Source organism: Trichoplusia ni, unplaced genomic scaffold (assembly GCF_003590095.1).
Source record: "Trichoplusia ni isolate ovarian cell line Hi5 unplaced genomic scaffold, tn1 tig00000423, whole genome shotgun sequence".
Lineage (NCBI taxonomy): Eukaryota > Metazoa > Arthropoda > Insecta > Lepidoptera > Noctuidae > Trichoplusia > Trichoplusia ni.
The window spans coordinates 11,865-30,478 of record NW_020800027.1 but is presented as its reverse complement, the minus strand read 5'-3'; the positions used below and the strand labels follow the sequence as shown (position 1 = coordinate 30,478).

The following is an 18,614-nucleotide window of genomic DNA, read 5'->3' as shown; positions in this document are numbered from 1 at the left end:
CTTTACACTCAAAAGTAGGTCTCGTTGCGAAATGTGGTGCAATATGAACCAACGAATGTATTGCTATTTACTTACTAAGTGGAGTTTTTAACAAGCATTCGAAACATATGAATGGTGTTTGCTTAGTGGTGTGTATGGTTAGGAGTTATGAAATAGCAATTTGTTTAACTCAGACGGACAAAAGTTTCCCTTGCTAAAGGAAGTACAATAGTACTACTTATCTGTAACTGTGTCATTGCTGGGCTAGAGACCGAGAACGGACTGTCGATCTGTCTGTCGTGTCAAATGTTTCGGTTTTGTTTTCGATGTCACAAATCGTCAAAGGCAATAAAATATGACACCATCCCTCACTGTTACTCCACTTTCTACAAAATAGGAATAATAATTTTACTATTTACCAACAAAAGTTTGCAGCAAAAGCTATACGGTAATTATAACCCTGCCTCTTAAACTATATCAATACTGTGTAAAAGACATACAAGAATCCTACACTTAAATTTCTCTTCGTTTGACTGTCATATGAAGTCACATCTCGCACGAACGTTCGCCTACATAGATTTCCCATAAACACATGTGGGTGGCATTTTGTTCGACCCACTTGCATTGCTGTACCTATTTCTTCAGAGCGGATAAACAAAGCTGAAGTTATATACAAAATTGTCCCTAAAACGTACTTTACAAACTTTGCACCCTAATTTAGTAAAACTGTATCAACTGACTTGAACTCTATTGTAAATAATTTATTGTAGAATTTCACTACTACAAATGACTCTCTCGCTCTACGTCTGGAAAATGAGTTTAAGAGCTAGCGGTAGGCAATGCTCTGTTGACAGTGGCAAATCCACCCACCCTGATACTCTACAAATCGTAAAGGATTATGTTACCAGTAACCACAGGTGCAACTACCTTACATGGTAACATGATTACCTTGCAGTTCGTTACAACGTTTGACGTTTCTATTCGTCCATAAAAGGACTATAGAAATAAAATATGAAGATTTTTTTATGGAACTCAAGTACGAGAAACGACCGCTCCGCGCAAAAGCAAGCACGTCATCAGGGACTTTTTTGTCTGTCTATCATATCTCCACATTCAACCGGTAGCCGGGTTACCATCTATAGATTATTGCCTTAAGATCAAATCGTATAACAAAAATGTTCATGAGTTAAAGTAACTAGTAAGTTAACAATTAAGAAATTTGATACATAACAAGTGTACACACTTATCCGCAGTCGATATTTTATCTGTCATCGTACTAAAACCTGCCAATTGTATTCTCATAATGAGCGTTTAAGTTCACGAGACTATAATAAACCGCTTCCAATCGTTGATTAGCGAGTAGAGTCTAAGGCCCTATTTCAACACCGCGACCCACGGTGCCTCGGTTACACAACGCCGGTTCACGAGGTCCACACGTTTCTTATTTATCGGATGTTACGTGTATCGAGGAATTGAGGCATTATATGCACAATGTTTAGGTGATAATTTACTTGAAAGTTCTTTTACTTACTCAAACATACCATCTGTATGTTTTTGTATGATCGTTATACTTTTGATTCGATGGATACCATTGTATTAGATCTGTCAGTTAGTTAATATTGACTACGTAATTTAGCTTTTGCGGAATAACAAAAAACATCTTAGGTAAAGCGAAATAAAGATAATTGAGACTCATGATGTCACTAGCCGACAAAACGGTACTTAGAGACAACTATATTGTATGTTGTAATTTTTATAATAAATCAATCTAGCTATACAACTCACTGTCTAGCAATCAAACCTCTTTCTATATGCTGTAAATTTACGATTAAACTAATAAAACCATTCCTCAATTTCAGCCGAAACAACAAAAACCAGAAAACCCGAACGATTCTGACGATGAGTCCAGTGAGCATGACCCTTCAGAGAAGGCGCCCCTCATGGGCAGCACCACCAGCCTGACCCTCACCAAGAAGCCGGAGATCATCTCCAACATCCCTAAAGTCACATTTGAAGAGAAGACCAGGTCCGAACAAGCTCTCCATGATAAAGAAAAGGAGGCTGAGAAAGAGGATAGAGTTATTGGTGCACAGCCAGTTAAAAGACGCAGTGAGTATAATCTGTATTACCTTATAGATAAGGATTAAGATTGCTCATAGTTAGAAAAGTATTTTTACAAGCCTAAGACTGACTAAGAAATATTATACAATGGGGTTGCGTGGCTGGAGAGGATTTATAAAATTTTATTAAGTGTAATTTCTTATTTTTGCTAGTCTGCAACCTGGCTCTGCCTTATTGGACATGCTAAGAAATATTTGATGTATTCATACTAAACTGTTATAATACGTGTAGTAAGTTTATGCAAAGTTTCGCAATTAAACCATACTACTGTTTAATGCATCATCATCATCGCTCATCTCATCACATCTTAAAACCCAAATACACACTTTTAAAACCTTGTTCCAGGCTCTCAAGACTCGCCAGTAGTCCTTTCAGTATTAGATGACGTGAAACGGATAAAAGTTAACAACAGTAAGAAGGACCCACAAACCAATGGAGCGGTCTTGCAACAGCCAACAAGTCTATACCCACATCTCTCTGATATTGAAACCGACACGTCACACACACAAGAAGAGTATTCAGACTGTGGTGGATCAAGGTGTGGACACTATACTCTCGAATGTATATTCTTCTTCCTATGTATTTAAGTTGGTGAAACATAGATGGCGCTGTAAATTGATCGTTGAATCAATAGATGGCGCTGTTCTCAGTGTTTTGCTGCAGTGCGATTGGTTGGCATAAACAATCCACAAACGATGTCCACATTTCAATAATGGTTTTTGAATGTGGTCGCTTGTGATTTTAGTAAATCTACATTGATATTCGTGTTTTGTTGGAAGATCGACCAACAAGCATATAATTTGATGAAGGTCTTACTATTGTTTACGTCAATTGCTTTTTTACTTTGAGGTTGTGAACTGAGAAGGTTCTAACTGAACAACCTAACGTAATCGTACTTTTAATAAGCAATCTAGACAACTTATTGCGCAGTTGGTGCATTATACACATAGGCAGATATTTATTAATATTCCTATTATCTATTTATTATACATGAAGCTAGGGACAAATTTTGTCAAGTCAGTTTTAACCATAGCAAAGGGCCTTCTACCTATCAGTTGCGGAAAAGAGACACCACTCACATATTGTAGTGCTGTCCTTCTTACTCAACAGCAATGACATTACTTAGAGTTGTAGATTTGGCCCCAGATTCTAACGCGTGATCAAGTTGACATTGATCCGCTTTTTGTACATAAATACATAAGTAACACATGCGGGCATACAGTTGGCAACATTAAAATGCGATTAGGACGAAATTGTGTGACTAATCACCTGTTATTATTAAACCGGGTGACTATCGAAAAGAGATAATAAAGCCAACATTTTGAATAGAAACAGGAAAGTTGATATTATTATTATATTTCAATTAAAGCTTCTTTTCGTGAAACTAAACTACTGTTTCAAAGAAAAAAACTACATGACATATTACACTATGCTACTATATTCATGAAATATTAATTATTTATAGTATAAATCAATATCATCGGACATGCAAATGATTAGAATCAATTATCATAAATTTTACAATTGTAATTAACATGAATAATGCGTGCCTAAAATAATTGGACTGACGTTTTTATAACTGTTTTAATTGAATTAGGTTAGGGCTTAACATTGACTGCCTCCGGTAATAAACCATTACCAGAAGGTTATGCACATTAATGACTGTACTTGTCTTAAGATTTATCGTAGGATTAATCATCAATGTGTTTTGGTAAAAAGAATATTCATGAGCTAAAATCGGTCAAATTACTCAGCTTCGCTTAAGAGCCGAGTAATTTGAAAACCTCCTACGGTGCTCCTTAATTTTAGACAGAATTAACCGTTTTGATATCAAAAGATCCCAGTTGCAAAATAAGAGCATTCAGAAGTAATCTTGATCGTAAGCGATTTATCCTATATCTAGCCAATTTTTTTGCAGACCAAAATGACATAAAACTAAGTCAAATACGAAAAATAATCTAGGTATTTCTAAATATTCGCTATTCTACAACATAAACTTAAATAACATTCTGTGAATTCTTTAATAAACGCTGACCGAATAACGGGAATATTTGTGAGACAATACACAATTTCGCGAACAATTACGTTACTGCGGTTCTGATTATAGTTATTGCATATTTAACAACAAAGTTGCAATACAAAAGTTGGATACAATACTATGTTAAGGTGTAAACTCATACAAACAATATGCTGTTAGCAGTTCGGTTTCTAAACATTTTCATACAGCTTAAAATGAGCAACGATGACATTTGTAGTCACTCCTTTTGAAGAAGGCGTGTGTGAAATATCACATAGGGCAGTAACTGTACAGTGAAACCATTCATATCTAAGGCAGCCTAAGTCTTTTGTTTTTATAGAAACTATCGTGAAGACTGGTTCGTTATTAAATGATGCGGTTAACTCACGCGTATTTATCGGGAGTGCCCGACTAGTTTCGGACCCAACCGGAGTCCTTGATCATGAGCTGACGCGGCAAACTCTAAGACGAAGTCGAACTGGTAATTTAAAAGGTACATGTCTCATTGAAACTATCAATGATATACTTTGTCTCGTTAATAAAACGACTTACAAATGTAGAGTTAGTTCTATTATACAAGTATAAACTTAACTGTGTATAACGAGTGTTCATTAGGTATTCAGCAAATGTTCCCCGTTATTAGGTCAAGTCGATTTGCATGGTGGCCCGTATGGTAGCGAAAAAAATGTTATCTAGCATACATATCGAAGGTAATGAATGATATTGACAATATTGAGCTTTTATAATTATTTTGTGTGTAGTGTAACTGTCCCTTGTCGTCAGATAAACAAATATCTAAAATAATGCATTCTCTCAATATTAATTATAATTCTAGTTAATCTTCGACCCGTTTGTCTAATAATCATAATCTTTCATTGACTATGAGGAGTTCAAAAATCGTCTTCATTACATTTAGACATGACAATTAGTACTAATACTAAAAATCCCCCGTAAAATAAATAATAACATAAATTGACACTGCCTTAGTCTTATGATTCTCGTTATAAAATTTCTCTGATTAGTAGAGTAAGAAAAATTAATACGCCAATTTATATTAAAGAAAAACAATCAATAAAAATAATGTAAGACTGTATGTTGCCTAGTAGATTGTAGTGGTTTTGCTACATTCTTGTTCCGTGTATAGAATAGTAGTTTATGTGTGAATCTACTTAAATCGATGCTGTATGCACAATTAATACATGTATATTCTACTTATTATTCATGCATAATAATGGTGGTACATTTCCAGTGAATTATAATTATCTATACTTTTGTTTAGGTACTTAAAATAGGTAAACATGGTGAGTCGTTTTGTCTAAAAACGCAGTTTTAAAATCGAATGAAAAACAACAATATAGATAACTAAACTAACTTTAACAGCCTAAACAAGACACACAGAGTTTGATTACCTTTTTTTAAATACCCATACCTAAAATTAGTGACAGCCTAAGATAAGGAAAGGCTATTATTGCAAATTTACAAACTAAATCGTTCTTCAAGACAGATAATCTACTAAGAACCTCTCGTTTCTACTCGTTTTAATCTTGTTTAGAGACTCTCTGTAACTCTGTTTCTTCTCTATTTTCATGTATTTTTTTGGAAGAAAACAACTAATTTGCTTTTTAAACCTTTAAGTAAGCTTTCACTCATTTTGATGACCCATGCTAGTAACAGTATAACTGTCAACTGAGGAGTATCAATGATTACTTTCCAACATAAAACAACACCAAGTCAATCAAATTTACTCAAGCGATTATCAACCTTATCGCGTTAAAAATAACTACGTATGATGACGTACATATCTCTCAGTAACAGTGATGTGTATTTCCTAAGATTTAATTAGAAATTGCACTTATGAGAGTAATTAATTAATTACCTTCGTCTTGACAAGCTGCGGTTGATAGTTTACTTTAGAAAGAAAAAACCTAGCTAGGTAAATGTATATTTCAAAATGAATGGTATACCTATTACAGTAATCCTGATTTTCTTTTATTGAGTTGATAAATATTACATCTAGAACTACTTAAAAAACTACTGTTAGCATCAGAAAAAAACTACATTGAAAAATAAATAGGATATGCCGAAGTAACTATTCCGATCAAGTGTATATAGGTAAAATACTTAATAAAAAATAGGTTAGACTATTTGGGCTAATGGCCTAAAATTACAATACGTGCATAATCAGATTAATATATCGATTTAAACCAATTCCTACTTAGATGTTCATAAGGTTGAAATTCAATTGCAGTGTTAAGCCTTGATATGTATTTGAATAAGATTAATAGGTAACAGTTTATAGTATTCTATGAATGCGTTTATAGGCGTTGTGGCTAACTAGCAATAGTTATTTCGAGTACTTTTTGACTTTGACACGATAAAGTCAGCAATAAAAGTTTTCTAAGTGTTCAGCGTTGGCCTTTATAGATATCGCATCGTTAGTAATTTGTGATAAAGCTACTTGGTTCTAGACTATAACTACGTATATAAGCTGTCTACATATGTTCAACGTTATTATTTATTTATTAAGTACAAATATAGTACATAATAATATATGAATAGTTAGCTATCCGGTTTGCATTTATAGAAAAATACTATATCGTAAAGATTACATAGCGCAAGCGAAAATGAACTCTAGTGCAAGCAAATATTTTCACACAACTTATTTCAATTGTTCTTTTTGAATTTGACAGCGCACTTTAAAGTCGCACGCTACCTCTGTTACTTTAAGGTGTAAAGTAGTGGCAGATGGGCATTTAAGTTAAAAAATACAGAAAACTATAGAAACAATTGTGTGTTTGCTTGCATATCTCCTATTATGCATGTACTATGTTCTTAATGAAAGTCTGTTGCCGTTGTGTGAGCATGCGATCTGTATAACGCCATCTCGCTCTTAAGCGATGACAGTTTCTCTTTAAGAAGTTTAAGTACAGGCTAAAATATATACTAATGCCATTAATTATTTCAATAATATATATTATTTAATGTAATATCGACTAATCTTATAATTATAAGACTCCTTTTCAGGTATTTTATAAATTATGTTGTCTGTGATAATAATAAACTTAATTAGTAATGTTTTTTAAAATAAAGCTATTGAAACACAAGTTTGATTATTTTATTCCTTTATTGCCGTTTATCTCCTTTTCAGTGTTGTGGATTCTCAGTATGTGATTTGGTTGTGTTAATTTTGTAGGTATTATCCATGAGCCTGCTTTGTTTACTGAAGTAACCTAAAAGTTATGTACTTAGCAAATCTGTCCGAGGATAATATAATTCATCATTTAAGAGCTTAAGGTCAAAAGCGCAAAATGACAAACCATCGCAAATTAACCAAAGCGCAGAACGTCAAAGGCGCAATGACAAAAATCCTACTGAAACTTGGTAATTGGTTGACACGTGATTAAATATTTAAAAGAAGTTAGTTTTGTTCAGTCAGAAAGTCGTGACTCATAGAGATTTTACTAAGGTCCCGTCGCTCTTTACGCGGTTAAAAAAGTAAACGACAACGTTGATGAAACAATTGGACATCGCCGGTTATTACAACTCTTATAAGCCCAGATTCATTATGACATTATGTAGAACTTATTGTTAGGCGAAATTTTGTAAAGAAATTAATAATATAACCGGTCAAGCGCTGGTCAGAATTGCGGCACTGAGTAGGTACCGCACAAAAATAGGCTGTAGAAACCAATTAGTGTCCTATCAAAATTAAGACTGTATCAACTGTGGCTTTGACCACAATCTTATTTTAGTATATTCTATTAGAACGGCAACAGAAAAATATAATTATGGAAGTTTTAACAGTAATAAGCTATCTATAATTATCGCGGTTCGTCATTAGATACAGCGTAGTGACAGAAGGACGGAAGAATGGACAGACAACAAAGCCTTATTAACTGGGCTGCGCCTGGAAATGTAGGTTATACTAAATAGTTTAAGAAAATGTTAATGGCATTTATTCTACAGTGGATGTTAAAAAGAAGAGTATGAGAAATACATTAATTTATCATTTTTTAAATCGGTGATCCCGTCAAAACATGCGCTCAAGCGACCTGCATGGATCAGCTAATAACATTTTTACCTTTTTACCAAATAAATAATCATGAAACTAATTTCAAATCATAATCAAATCATTTATTTCAATTTCTTAAAGGCTATTTACAATAAAATATTATTAAGTAATAAAGAGTACTACCTAAAATTAGCCTAAATGAGCCAAACTTATGAAGTTTATAGGACTAAATTACAGACATTCTCCGTTAAATGCAAAAAGATTCATATCGGTTCAACCAGTCCGAAGTTTGAGGTAATAAACATAAAAAACCGACGAATCAGGAACCTCTTTTTTAAAGTCGATTGAAAAAAGTAAACAACAGCCTAGTCAAGGTTTTAATCTTAATACCTAATAAGTTCTTATTACTAACTGCAATACACCGCCAACAGATGTTCATACTAACAGTAATTATACTTAAAACATCTGCTTGCAATACACATGGCTTCCTGTCCATTCAGTACGTATTCGACAGTCAACAAGCAGCAGATGGGATTAAGTCATTACTACCATTATGTAGGCGAGGGGTAATGCGAATATAATTACTGGTTTGTTGGACTCAGAGCGTAAAAGGTAAAACGGGACGATGTTACCTAGGCACCGCTGTCTGTCCGTTGGGGCTGTATCTTATAAACCCTGTTAGGCAGTTGAAATAATAGCATATGATGTAGAAGTATGTTACTTGAAGGCCCGCCCGTAAATCGATTCCACGAGAACATCAAATCGGGATAAAAACTATGTACCTATGCTATGTGACAATCCAAGTAACAAAACCATCTGTGTAATCCATCGGTGTTTCGTCTAAATCCGTTTTAGTGGTAGCGTGAAAGAGTAACAGACATCCAAACGCACAAACCTTCGAGTTTTTATAATATTAGTAAGATGTATTTCTGATGCAGCTATGACAACAAATACTGAAAATAAAGATCAAGGGTATTATTCTGATGAGTCACAAGTAAGTTTTTGGGCATCCCTCCTCAATATTATCGATGTATGAACTATCAACATTAGAAAATGATCTGCATTATTGTAGTGATTAGAAGTTAAACAAATCAAGTAGCTAATGTGTATTGTAAGTCATTTTAGTAAGATTAATTCATCTAATCAGTATAACAATCTTGTAAGGAACAAATTAATATAAGCAGCAAAGAAAATAGACAGTCGCTATGACATTTTCTTTACCTATTAAATAGCAGGGTGAAATTAATTTCTCTCTCGTGTGTATCCGTTATTGTGCTAAAAAAATAGCTTATCGTCTTTTCGAGTTGTAGATGAACAAAAATACAGCAAGAAGGATTAATTACGCACGATTCTTTAATCGTGCGTAATACGTGCGTAATACGTGCGTAAATAAAACTTTGCTTTCTGTACGAAAAAGATATAAAATAAATGTTAATTAAAATGAAATGTAAACATGAAACGTCAATTCTTGAGTGCAGTTCCTAAAATCAAGCAACTTGCTAGGGCTGCCGGTTTTTACTGCAAATTTATTGTAATGTAGGACCTCATTTAATTTGAATACCACACGTACCTGGCACATTTAACCCAAACAAGTGCTAAACCAAACACAGACTGAGAATCTTAAAACTAAGTGTCTTTACGGCAGTGTAAAGGAATAAAATTATTATAACTATGTGTTTCTCTTACTAAGCTTAGGTAGACTGATCCAATATTGGTCGAATCCCAGCACTCTAAACGCAACTTAATTTCTAATTCCGTCGTTACTTTCTTAAACGCTCTCAAACCTCATTCGCCTTTAAACCTCTCCAAATCGTGTCTGTTAGCAGAGCTTTCGCAAGCTTTTAACAAAATGTTCTTTACATTTCAGCTCTGAAGATGTACAAGAATCGGTCAATGATAAAATGAACAAATCTGACAATTGGGCCGAAACATCTTTTGGACGTGAAGTTATGAATGTAAGTGTAAATACTATTTTAATATTACCCCTGGGCTCCTCGATTAAATCTTGAAATCAATTTTGTGATTGTGTAAGCAAGATGGCACAGTACACAAGGTAGATCGGCAACTGCAACGATCTTACTAAGATTTCGATCTCGTGATCTTCGGAACATTAAAGTTAAGTGTTGAGTCGAAGTGAAAGTTTCGTTTTTGCGTACACAATGCCTGTAGGGTCAGGACCCTAAAGGGAATTATAAAGTAAACTGATACAATTATATTAACGTTACCATTCCGATTCTTTTGAAACTTTGCTAAATAAATAGTAGTAAGTTATTTACTTGACAATAAAATACATTACATTACATAATTATACTTGTATAACAGGAATACGAAAGCGGATAATTATTATTTTACCCCCAGATAATAGTTATAGTGCGTTACTCTAGTAAGTATCCTATTTAGTTTCTGTAAGGATAGTCTGTTGTAAGTGATTCTCTGCTAGCAAAACATTCGTTCTATTCACCACACACTTCACAATAGGTCAACTACAACAACAATAGTCTTATTTAGTGCATCACTTCAATCTCTTATAACACACACACTTTGCTGGACTCACTAAAAGAATTTGAAAGTGATGAAATGCTACTTTCAGAAAACATGATTTAATTTCCCTATCGTTTTCAGGTGGTAAAGAAAAATAACACGAGTTACAAGAAGGCGGTCCGAGAGAGCGACTCGGACAGCAGCGGTCTCGACAGTGAGCTGGACGATATACTGGACGAGGCCATCAACGAACAGGTCGAAGGACCCTCTCCGCCTAAAGTTAACAAGGTAATTTCATGGTAACTCTTGAAGTGATGATGGTCAGGAATCAGAGAATTCCGGTTAAGACCAAAACTAGTCGGACTATCCACGAATAAACGGCTATTAAATGAATATGAATAATGCATCTACCTTACGAAAGGTGTTAAAAATTATTGTACATTTATATGTAAAAATGTATTAGCTCCGCGACGCCTACTAGCGGCGTATGGCTCAATATCTTAAAATGACTGTCTAAAAGACAACTAACGGCTACTAACAAAAAGAAAAACAAAAGTTAGTTTATATCCACGCTATTTAAAGAGCTATTTGATCGATGTAAAATGTCTCTAATAGCTCGATTCATTAAATTTATCAATACAAATCACTATTTCCATGAACCAACTGCAAAACTCACTCTTGATCTCCAAAACCCAGTAGTAGCACCCACAATAGCTAGCTATACAATAGAACCCCCCGCCTGCAGCAATCGGTGGAGTCCTCAACAAGTTTCGTGTATCAGGAGCGCTCGGCCTTCAAGTCGCCGCTGAAGGTGCAGGTGACGCCCGCCGGCAAGCACGACCGCGGCGCGGAGCTCGTCCACAGCGTCAGCTTCTACAGGCGCATGCAGAACGCGGTAAGTTAGTCAAATTTTCTTTCCTTATCCATTTCCCCGACCCGTTAGTCATATGTGAACATTTATATTGTTTGACTATTCTGTCTATACGCGGGACAGCGGAGTGGTTAAGCTTAATTTGTGATGTCAAGACACTCGGAACTCTGGGATTGAATGATTTAAATTCTTGGTAATAAAATCAGTAAGCATTCACAAATATATTTTTCTGAGATTCATTTGTTTTTTTCTAATTGAAATCTAGACTCAAAGCCATCACCAAGTAAATCTATTTTTAAATATAAAGGAGTCGAGAGAAGGGTCAAGACATTATGTGAAATATAACAAGTTTTCTTGCTGTAACTTCTTTTTAGTTGACTACTTCCATGCATAAATTCTATTACAAAAATATATATACTAAACTTGTTATAATAAGTCTTGATCCTATGAATTATACCCTATGAATCGTCCCCCAGTCGTCAACCCCCTCGACGCCGCTGCGCGTGGTCCGCCACGCCAGCCCGGAGCGCTCGCCGCCGCCCACGCCGGACGAGCCCGCCGCCAGCGTCACCACCGTGCGCGAGAGGATCAAGGAGCTGCAGAACGAGATCGCCAAGCAGCAGACTATCATCTCACAGGTAACATACAATATCAATGAGAAGTCGGCAAGCTCTGTCGAGCTCTGAGCCCATTAAGGCTGATGTGTGTCGGGGCAGCGGGATTGTCCGAAAGGATTACCGTGGCCCTGCTACACGAAGGGCAAATGAATTAATATAACATGAACAGGAGTGTTTTAGTCAGTAAGTCTGGCGCTCCCTCCCGCTAAGCCAAACCTTAAGATTTTTTTTGAAAATTTCCCCTCTGGGGAAGTAGGTACAATAAAATAAAAAATAAACAGTTTTTATCTCATGTAGGTATCCTATCACTATTGAGCAGAGCATTATTCCTCAGAGATTTGTTTTCTCGAACCTTGCTTGAGGCTGAATTTGACGGCGGTATTAAAGTGTACTGGTAAAGTGTAAATATGTATTTTTCTTATTTTTAAATCAGTGTAGAACGGAGTATTAAAACATGAAATACCTAAATTAATCTGTTTCGTCTAATTCATAGATTAAAGTTGTGTGTGTGCGTGCTTTCAGGCTAGCCAAGCTTTGAACCTGTGTGCTGCCACAATCGAGTTCAGCGGCTCCACTGAACAAGCAGAGGGAGAGAGATTATTGTTACTTGCAAGTAAGTATCCTTATTGCCGTTATAGGTAATAAAACCGAGTCTGAATATACTAAACATCAGAGCAGTCGTTTCTCCTAATTGAAAAAAATTTGCACACATATCAGTAAAAGAGCAGTATTTAAATATATTTTTTATTTGGTTATTTGCCTATGTAATTGAGTCAGGCGCTTAGCTGATTGCCTTAATGCGTTTTGTGTCTCATTTCTTCTCAAGAGAATATTATGTCACGTTTGCTATTTGTTATCATCACATGTACTGTCCCCCCCAGCGCACCGGCGCCAGGCCTGCCTGCACGAGCTGCAGCGGCTGCAGGTGGAGGGCGCGGGCCCGGCCGCCACCGCCGGCATGGCCACGCTGCATCTCACGGCGCTCAGCGTGCCGCTCAAGCGGGACTACATACGGCAACTCAACGCTGGTACGTGTGCACTTACACATAGGCTGCATGGATAACTGACTGGTATAGGTCAACAGGCAAAAAACACGCGACGTAAAAGATGCAGGACAAGCATTTATGTGATTCACTCCTTCTTGTTTTTCTTGTGCATATGACTTGTATGTTGCCGACTTCTCCCGTGACCTAGGATTACTAGGTGGGAGTATTTCTAATATCCTCCGTGCTAGCCTTTTCCCATCTATGTTGTAGTCGGCTTCCAGACTAAGGAGTCTTTTCAAATAATAATAATCAAACAACACACAATTATTCAAAAACAATATTGATTAAAAAGCCTTTTAAGTATCTAAACAAATGTACTATCAATACGTTGTCTGATACACCTACAATAATAACCATCACCTCAGACGGCGCAGTGGGCCACCACGCCGTGTGCCTGATCAAGTGTCGCGACCGCGTGTTGGCGACCAGCATGCAGCAGACACAGCCCACCGCCACAGTGCTGCAGTTCCCCGACGATATACGAATGCTGGGCCTCGCTAGCGACTTCAAAGTAAGATTATAGTCTACTATTACTACTGCAATTTGATGAAAGCATTTATTTTGTAAAGTCACTTTTAGCCTTTAAACCTTTATCAAAAATAATTTTATGTCTGTATAAAAAGTGTAGCCCAACCTTGCTTTATCATAATAACACGCAGTTCAACCATGTGAAGGACGTCCTTTTAGCTTCAGAAGTTCTTTCGTCTTTGGTATTTATGTAAATTATAATGTTTCAGGTTACCGTAGAAGTGTACCTTCTCCAAGCTTCCAAAGAAGTACTATCACACGAAGTTAAATACCACATAACTAGTAAAAAGGTAAGAATTTCTATTTAAAATCGTCCTAGTCGGATTCAGCTAAGTACCAGTGTTTTACAAGGAGCGACTGCCTATCTGACCTCCTTAACCTAGTTACCTGGGCAACACGATACCCCTTGGTTAGATTGGTACTATTTTTCTATTCTTATTTAAAAATGGTATCATCACGAAATTCCAGATACACACACTAAGATACCACGTGCAATGTTTATTGACAAGCTCTGTTGTAAATGTGGAATGTTTGGTCCGCAGTCGAGCTCCAAGCTGCTGACCCCTAAGTCCAAGGTGTCGGAGCTGAAGGCCCCGCGCGTGCAGTCCCCGGCGGGCCCGCTGGCGGTGCGGACCCCGCAGTTCTCGCTGCACGGATACTGCATATTCGCACTGCAGCAGGCCACCAGGAAGAGCTTCACACTCAATAAGGTGAGGTGACGAGCCTTAAATTACATTAAAATACAACCTTTACGTTTCGTATCTTGAAATTAGAAATAATACTTTTTAGGAAAGTTCAGAACATTAACTTGTAATTAATGTATTATACACTCACGTTTTATAATAATTCGCATTGTATGGTTGTAGAGCTACAATAATATAAAATGAAGAAAATGGCTGTTCGCTTTTCAGAGAGTGTTTTGTTCGGTATTCCAAAAATATAGTGATGATACGGTCGTATTGTACCTGATTCTTTCCAAATTGTTTAAAATATAAATGTCATGTTAACCTGCTTAGGAAATCTTTATTCATGTTAGTTGTTTGCCGTATGAAGAAAAACAGATGTATTTATTAAGACTCCCTCACTAAACAATACAAAACTTGTGGTAAGGGTTGCTTTGACACAAATCCAATATACAAACACACTTGAACAGAAAATATATTTCTCTTATGTACGCAGTAGTATTTTATAATAATAATGAAACGCCTTCCCTCTAGGTCCCGTGCGGCAGTCCGCTGGAGGGCAGCGTGAGCGTGAACATCTCGGCGCGGGTGCAGGTGTCGGCCCCCGCGCCGCACGCCGCCTTCCTCACGGCCTTCGACGACGTCAGCGGGCTCGGCGCCTGGCACCGGCGCTGGTTCCGCCTGCAGCCGCCCACGCTCGCCTACTGGAAGTACCCCGACGATGTGCAGAGGAAGGTCCGTTGGAAACTGATAAACTTTACAGTAATCACTTGACTGTACTTTTAAGTAATCTAGCACTATGCGAACAATATAAAAACCAGTTAATGGGGTTAATAAGAATGTCAAAGTAGTATGTCTGTGGTATGCTAGTCATTATTTTTTTCAATCAGAGTAATAAATATGAATTTTTCGTAATTCGATTTATATCACTAGTAATTCTTATACAATGAAACCCTTAATGATCAGTAATAGAAATGGCGTGAGACTGATTCATTATTAAATGATGTAACGGTTTACTCACGCGTATTTATCGGGGTAGCCCGACTAGTTTCGGACCCAACCGGAGTCCTTAATCATGAGCAGACGCGGCGGGATCGCGAGTCGAACTGACTTCGAATTGAGTTCGACTCGCGATCCCGCCGATAAATACGCGTGAGTAAACCGTTACATCATTTAATAATAGAAATGGCGTCAACCCTAATTAAAGTGACTACTGATGTTTCTTTACTTCGGAACTAAGAAACGTTTAATCATTGAACTAGTGACCCTTAATAAGCTTAAGAAAGAAAAAAAGGCAATTACGACTTCTTAGTGCATCTTTCAGTGTAACATCACAAGAGACGTAAGACCCGAATCCATTGCTTTCCAGATGCCAATCGGCGACATCGACCTATCATCAGTGATATCGGAGCGCGCTAGCAAGGCCCCGCGCGACCTGTGCGCGCGGCCCAACACCATCCTGCTGGAGAGCATGGTCCCGGCCGGGCTCGTCGTGCCCGACGGCGGCTCGCTCGTGTACGTGCGCGGCGCCAACGGGAGCCTCGTGCGCAGGCATCTGCTGGCCGCCGACACGCCGCGCGACCGGGACCTGTGGATAGACACGCTCAATAAGGCGCTCGAGTATGTCCGCTGCTGCGGGACTGATGAGGATTAGGCGAAATGGTGTGAATAGGAATGTAGTGTTTTAAGTTGCGTTTAACAGGGCTAGATAATGTGTTCAAGGATTAAAAAAGCGGTTTGCGCATACTTTGCTTGCTACACACGAGAATCACGCTTTTTGCAATTATTTTCTATTCACTCCATTTTATGACTTTTGTGTGTGTCTAAATGTTGTCCTTGCGCTGTACGAAATGTAAATTTACTGCTAAAGTCAAAGTTGTAATATTTTATTCGTTATTTCAAATACTAGCTTGTGAGCAACTTCTCGTCTTTATCGAGGAATAACAATTTCGATATGACCAAAGAAATAAAAAGTTGCCTTTGTAACACTAAAAAACCTCTTCAGTTCTACTGCTAATGTAGAAATTGCAAGAATAAAATAATATTTTTAGCGATGATAATATAAAAGATTTATTATGTAAATTGTGATTCACAATCAACTCATTTCGTACAGGGCAAAGATAACACCAAACCACGCCACGAAACTTGATAAACAGCTGATATTGACAAACTTGTGATATTTAAGTAATCTTGTAAAAGACAGATCGCTGTGAGATGTGATTGTAATCGAATACGACAAGGTTAGTACGTGGGCACTCGAATTGGATGTGAATTTCTCTCAGTATAAGGTACACTGGAACAAAACATTTCCAAAGATTCTTACCCACTATAACAAATCTTATTAAATCTGTTAACTATATTGATATTAAATCTCTTGCAGACACAGAAATATATACCCATAGTGAGCGCGTGCGTGATTGTTACCTCCTAAAACATGTAAACGCCCAGTCCATGGATTTCCCGATTAAAATGTCTATAAAGTGCACGCTAGACTGCCCTTTTTTCATCTCCTGTCCTATCTCTCACATATCGCAAGAGATGACTTACACGCGTGCGTTCCTATAATCACAAGCTTTTAGCTGGAAACTACAAAATTATGACGACACTCATCACATCCAATTCAAGTACCTACGTCTTGACTCCGCCTTCATTCCAACAGTATTGTATTGGCAGGACCAATATAAATAAGTGACTTTTATGGGATCACGTTTTATGTTTTACGTATAAGCGTAAAATGGGGTTACTTGCTAACCACTGGGTTCTAAAACAATTATTTAAAAGTATTTTTTCCTGAACATGCTAAGTGCATAATTGGAATTCGACTTCCTTGACTACATTCTAGTTTAGCCTTTTGGTTAACAGAATAGCCTCATTTTATTGCACACAGTGTGTAGTTTTAGCTTTGACGAGACGAAAGTTTGAACTAAAAGATTCTTGAACATTCTTAAGAGCGATAGTATGAATAGTTGCTCTTTTAGCATAAAATTGACTATAAACTCGAATTTTGATAATTCTTTACAAACATATTCATGACATTAGTTCATAATTTGTAACATAGCTATAAACTTAGGTTTTCTTAACGTGTATAGATTTTAGTCTGACTGAAACTTAGCTTTAATTTGGCAATCATTGAAGGACCAATAGTTACTCGACGGTAAATAACTGGAATTACTTGACTGGTGTGAGTTGTGATTTATATCTAACTATTGACTAACTCCCACTGCTTTTAAAGTCTAGGAACCTGCTGACTATTGAAACAAGTCTATTTTAGTTGTGGATGGAACACTAAACATTATTCAGTAGTTTCTCGCCTCCATAATTTCTAGTAATACCTTTAACAGGCGGTGGTAGGCCTCCAGACAAAATAAGTACATTAATGAAATTAAATTGTTGTATCCGCAAAATTGATAAAATGCATGCATTGTATAATAATGCAATAAAATATATCTTATGTTATTCTTAGAACACGTGTAACACATTAATTTTAGATACATATTTAGTTCTCAATAAAATATTTTTCATATGAATGCCATAAATTGCTTTAAAATTATTTAATGGAAGGATTTTACAAACCTGTTTAGATATTATTCATGAGATACATTAACCATATTTTAGACTAAGTTTCTTTTGCAATTTGTCTTGATATTTTTCTAGTTACTTTAGACATCACTAAATAATTGTAGTCTTTAGTTTAATGGTTCAGCACTAACAAAAACTGAAAATTGTGTGTGTAAAACAAATATCAAAGACACCCCATGAAAGACAATATGATCAAAACAGATTTTAACTGTTTTATAAAGGATTTCACTGGTTTTGTGAGTTGCTATTTGAAATATTTTTTTATTCAATAATAATACACGTACCTACTATAAAATTATTAATTCAATTATCTTTACCGTCTTTGTCAATATTTTATAGGAATATTAACACCTTTAGAATTTATACGCCAATGTTTGGAATTGATTGAATTTTGCAATAATTGTGTGTGTAGTTTGTAATTATATTTTATGTGTAAATAAAATCAATTTATTACAATAATATAAATATTTTAAGAACATGTTGTGTTTTAATGTTTTAAAACTTTGGAGCTTCAAAGATTGGGGACCAACTCTCTAATTGTCATAACTGCTCCAAAAAAAATTATTTCCAAAAATTTTATTTGAATTGATAGTTTTACTTTGTATTATAACGCAAATGTCATTCAATATATGAATGGATATCACGATATATTTCAGAGTTGCGATCAGTCTTATCTTACT

The 18,614-nt window shown here is 36.3% G+C and overlaps 1 protein-coding gene across 2 annotated transcripts; it reads left to right on the top strand.

Moving 5' to 3' along the window:
• Positions 1 to 1,303: 1,303 nt before the first annotated feature.
• LOC113507050 (anillin-like) lies at positions 1,304 to 18,408 on the top strand. 2 transcript variants are annotated; one of them, XM_026889903.1, is made up of 13 exons: positions 1,304 to 2,088; positions 2,446 to 2,638; positions 9,997 to 10,084; positions 10,752 to 10,898; positions 11,392 to 11,505; positions 11,958 to 12,119; positions 12,621 to 12,711; positions 12,980 to 13,126; positions 13,510 to 13,655; positions 13,882 to 13,962; positions 14,215 to 14,382; positions 14,890 to 15,090; positions 15,725 to 18,408. In XM_026889903.1, the coding sequence occupies exons 1-13, from the start codon at positions 1,920 to 1,922 to the stop codon at positions 16,007 to 16,009; spliced, it is 1,992 nt and encodes a 663-aa protein (XP_026745704.1). In that variant the 5' UTR covers positions 1,304 to 1,919; the 3' UTR covers positions 16,010 to 18,408. The 2 variants fall into 2 exon arrangements, with proteins under 2 accessions (XP_026745704.1, XP_026745703.1); XM_026889902.1 differs by having other exon boundaries at positions 11,356 to 11,505.
• The last annotated feature ends 206 nt before the right edge of the window (positions 18,409 to 18,614 follow it).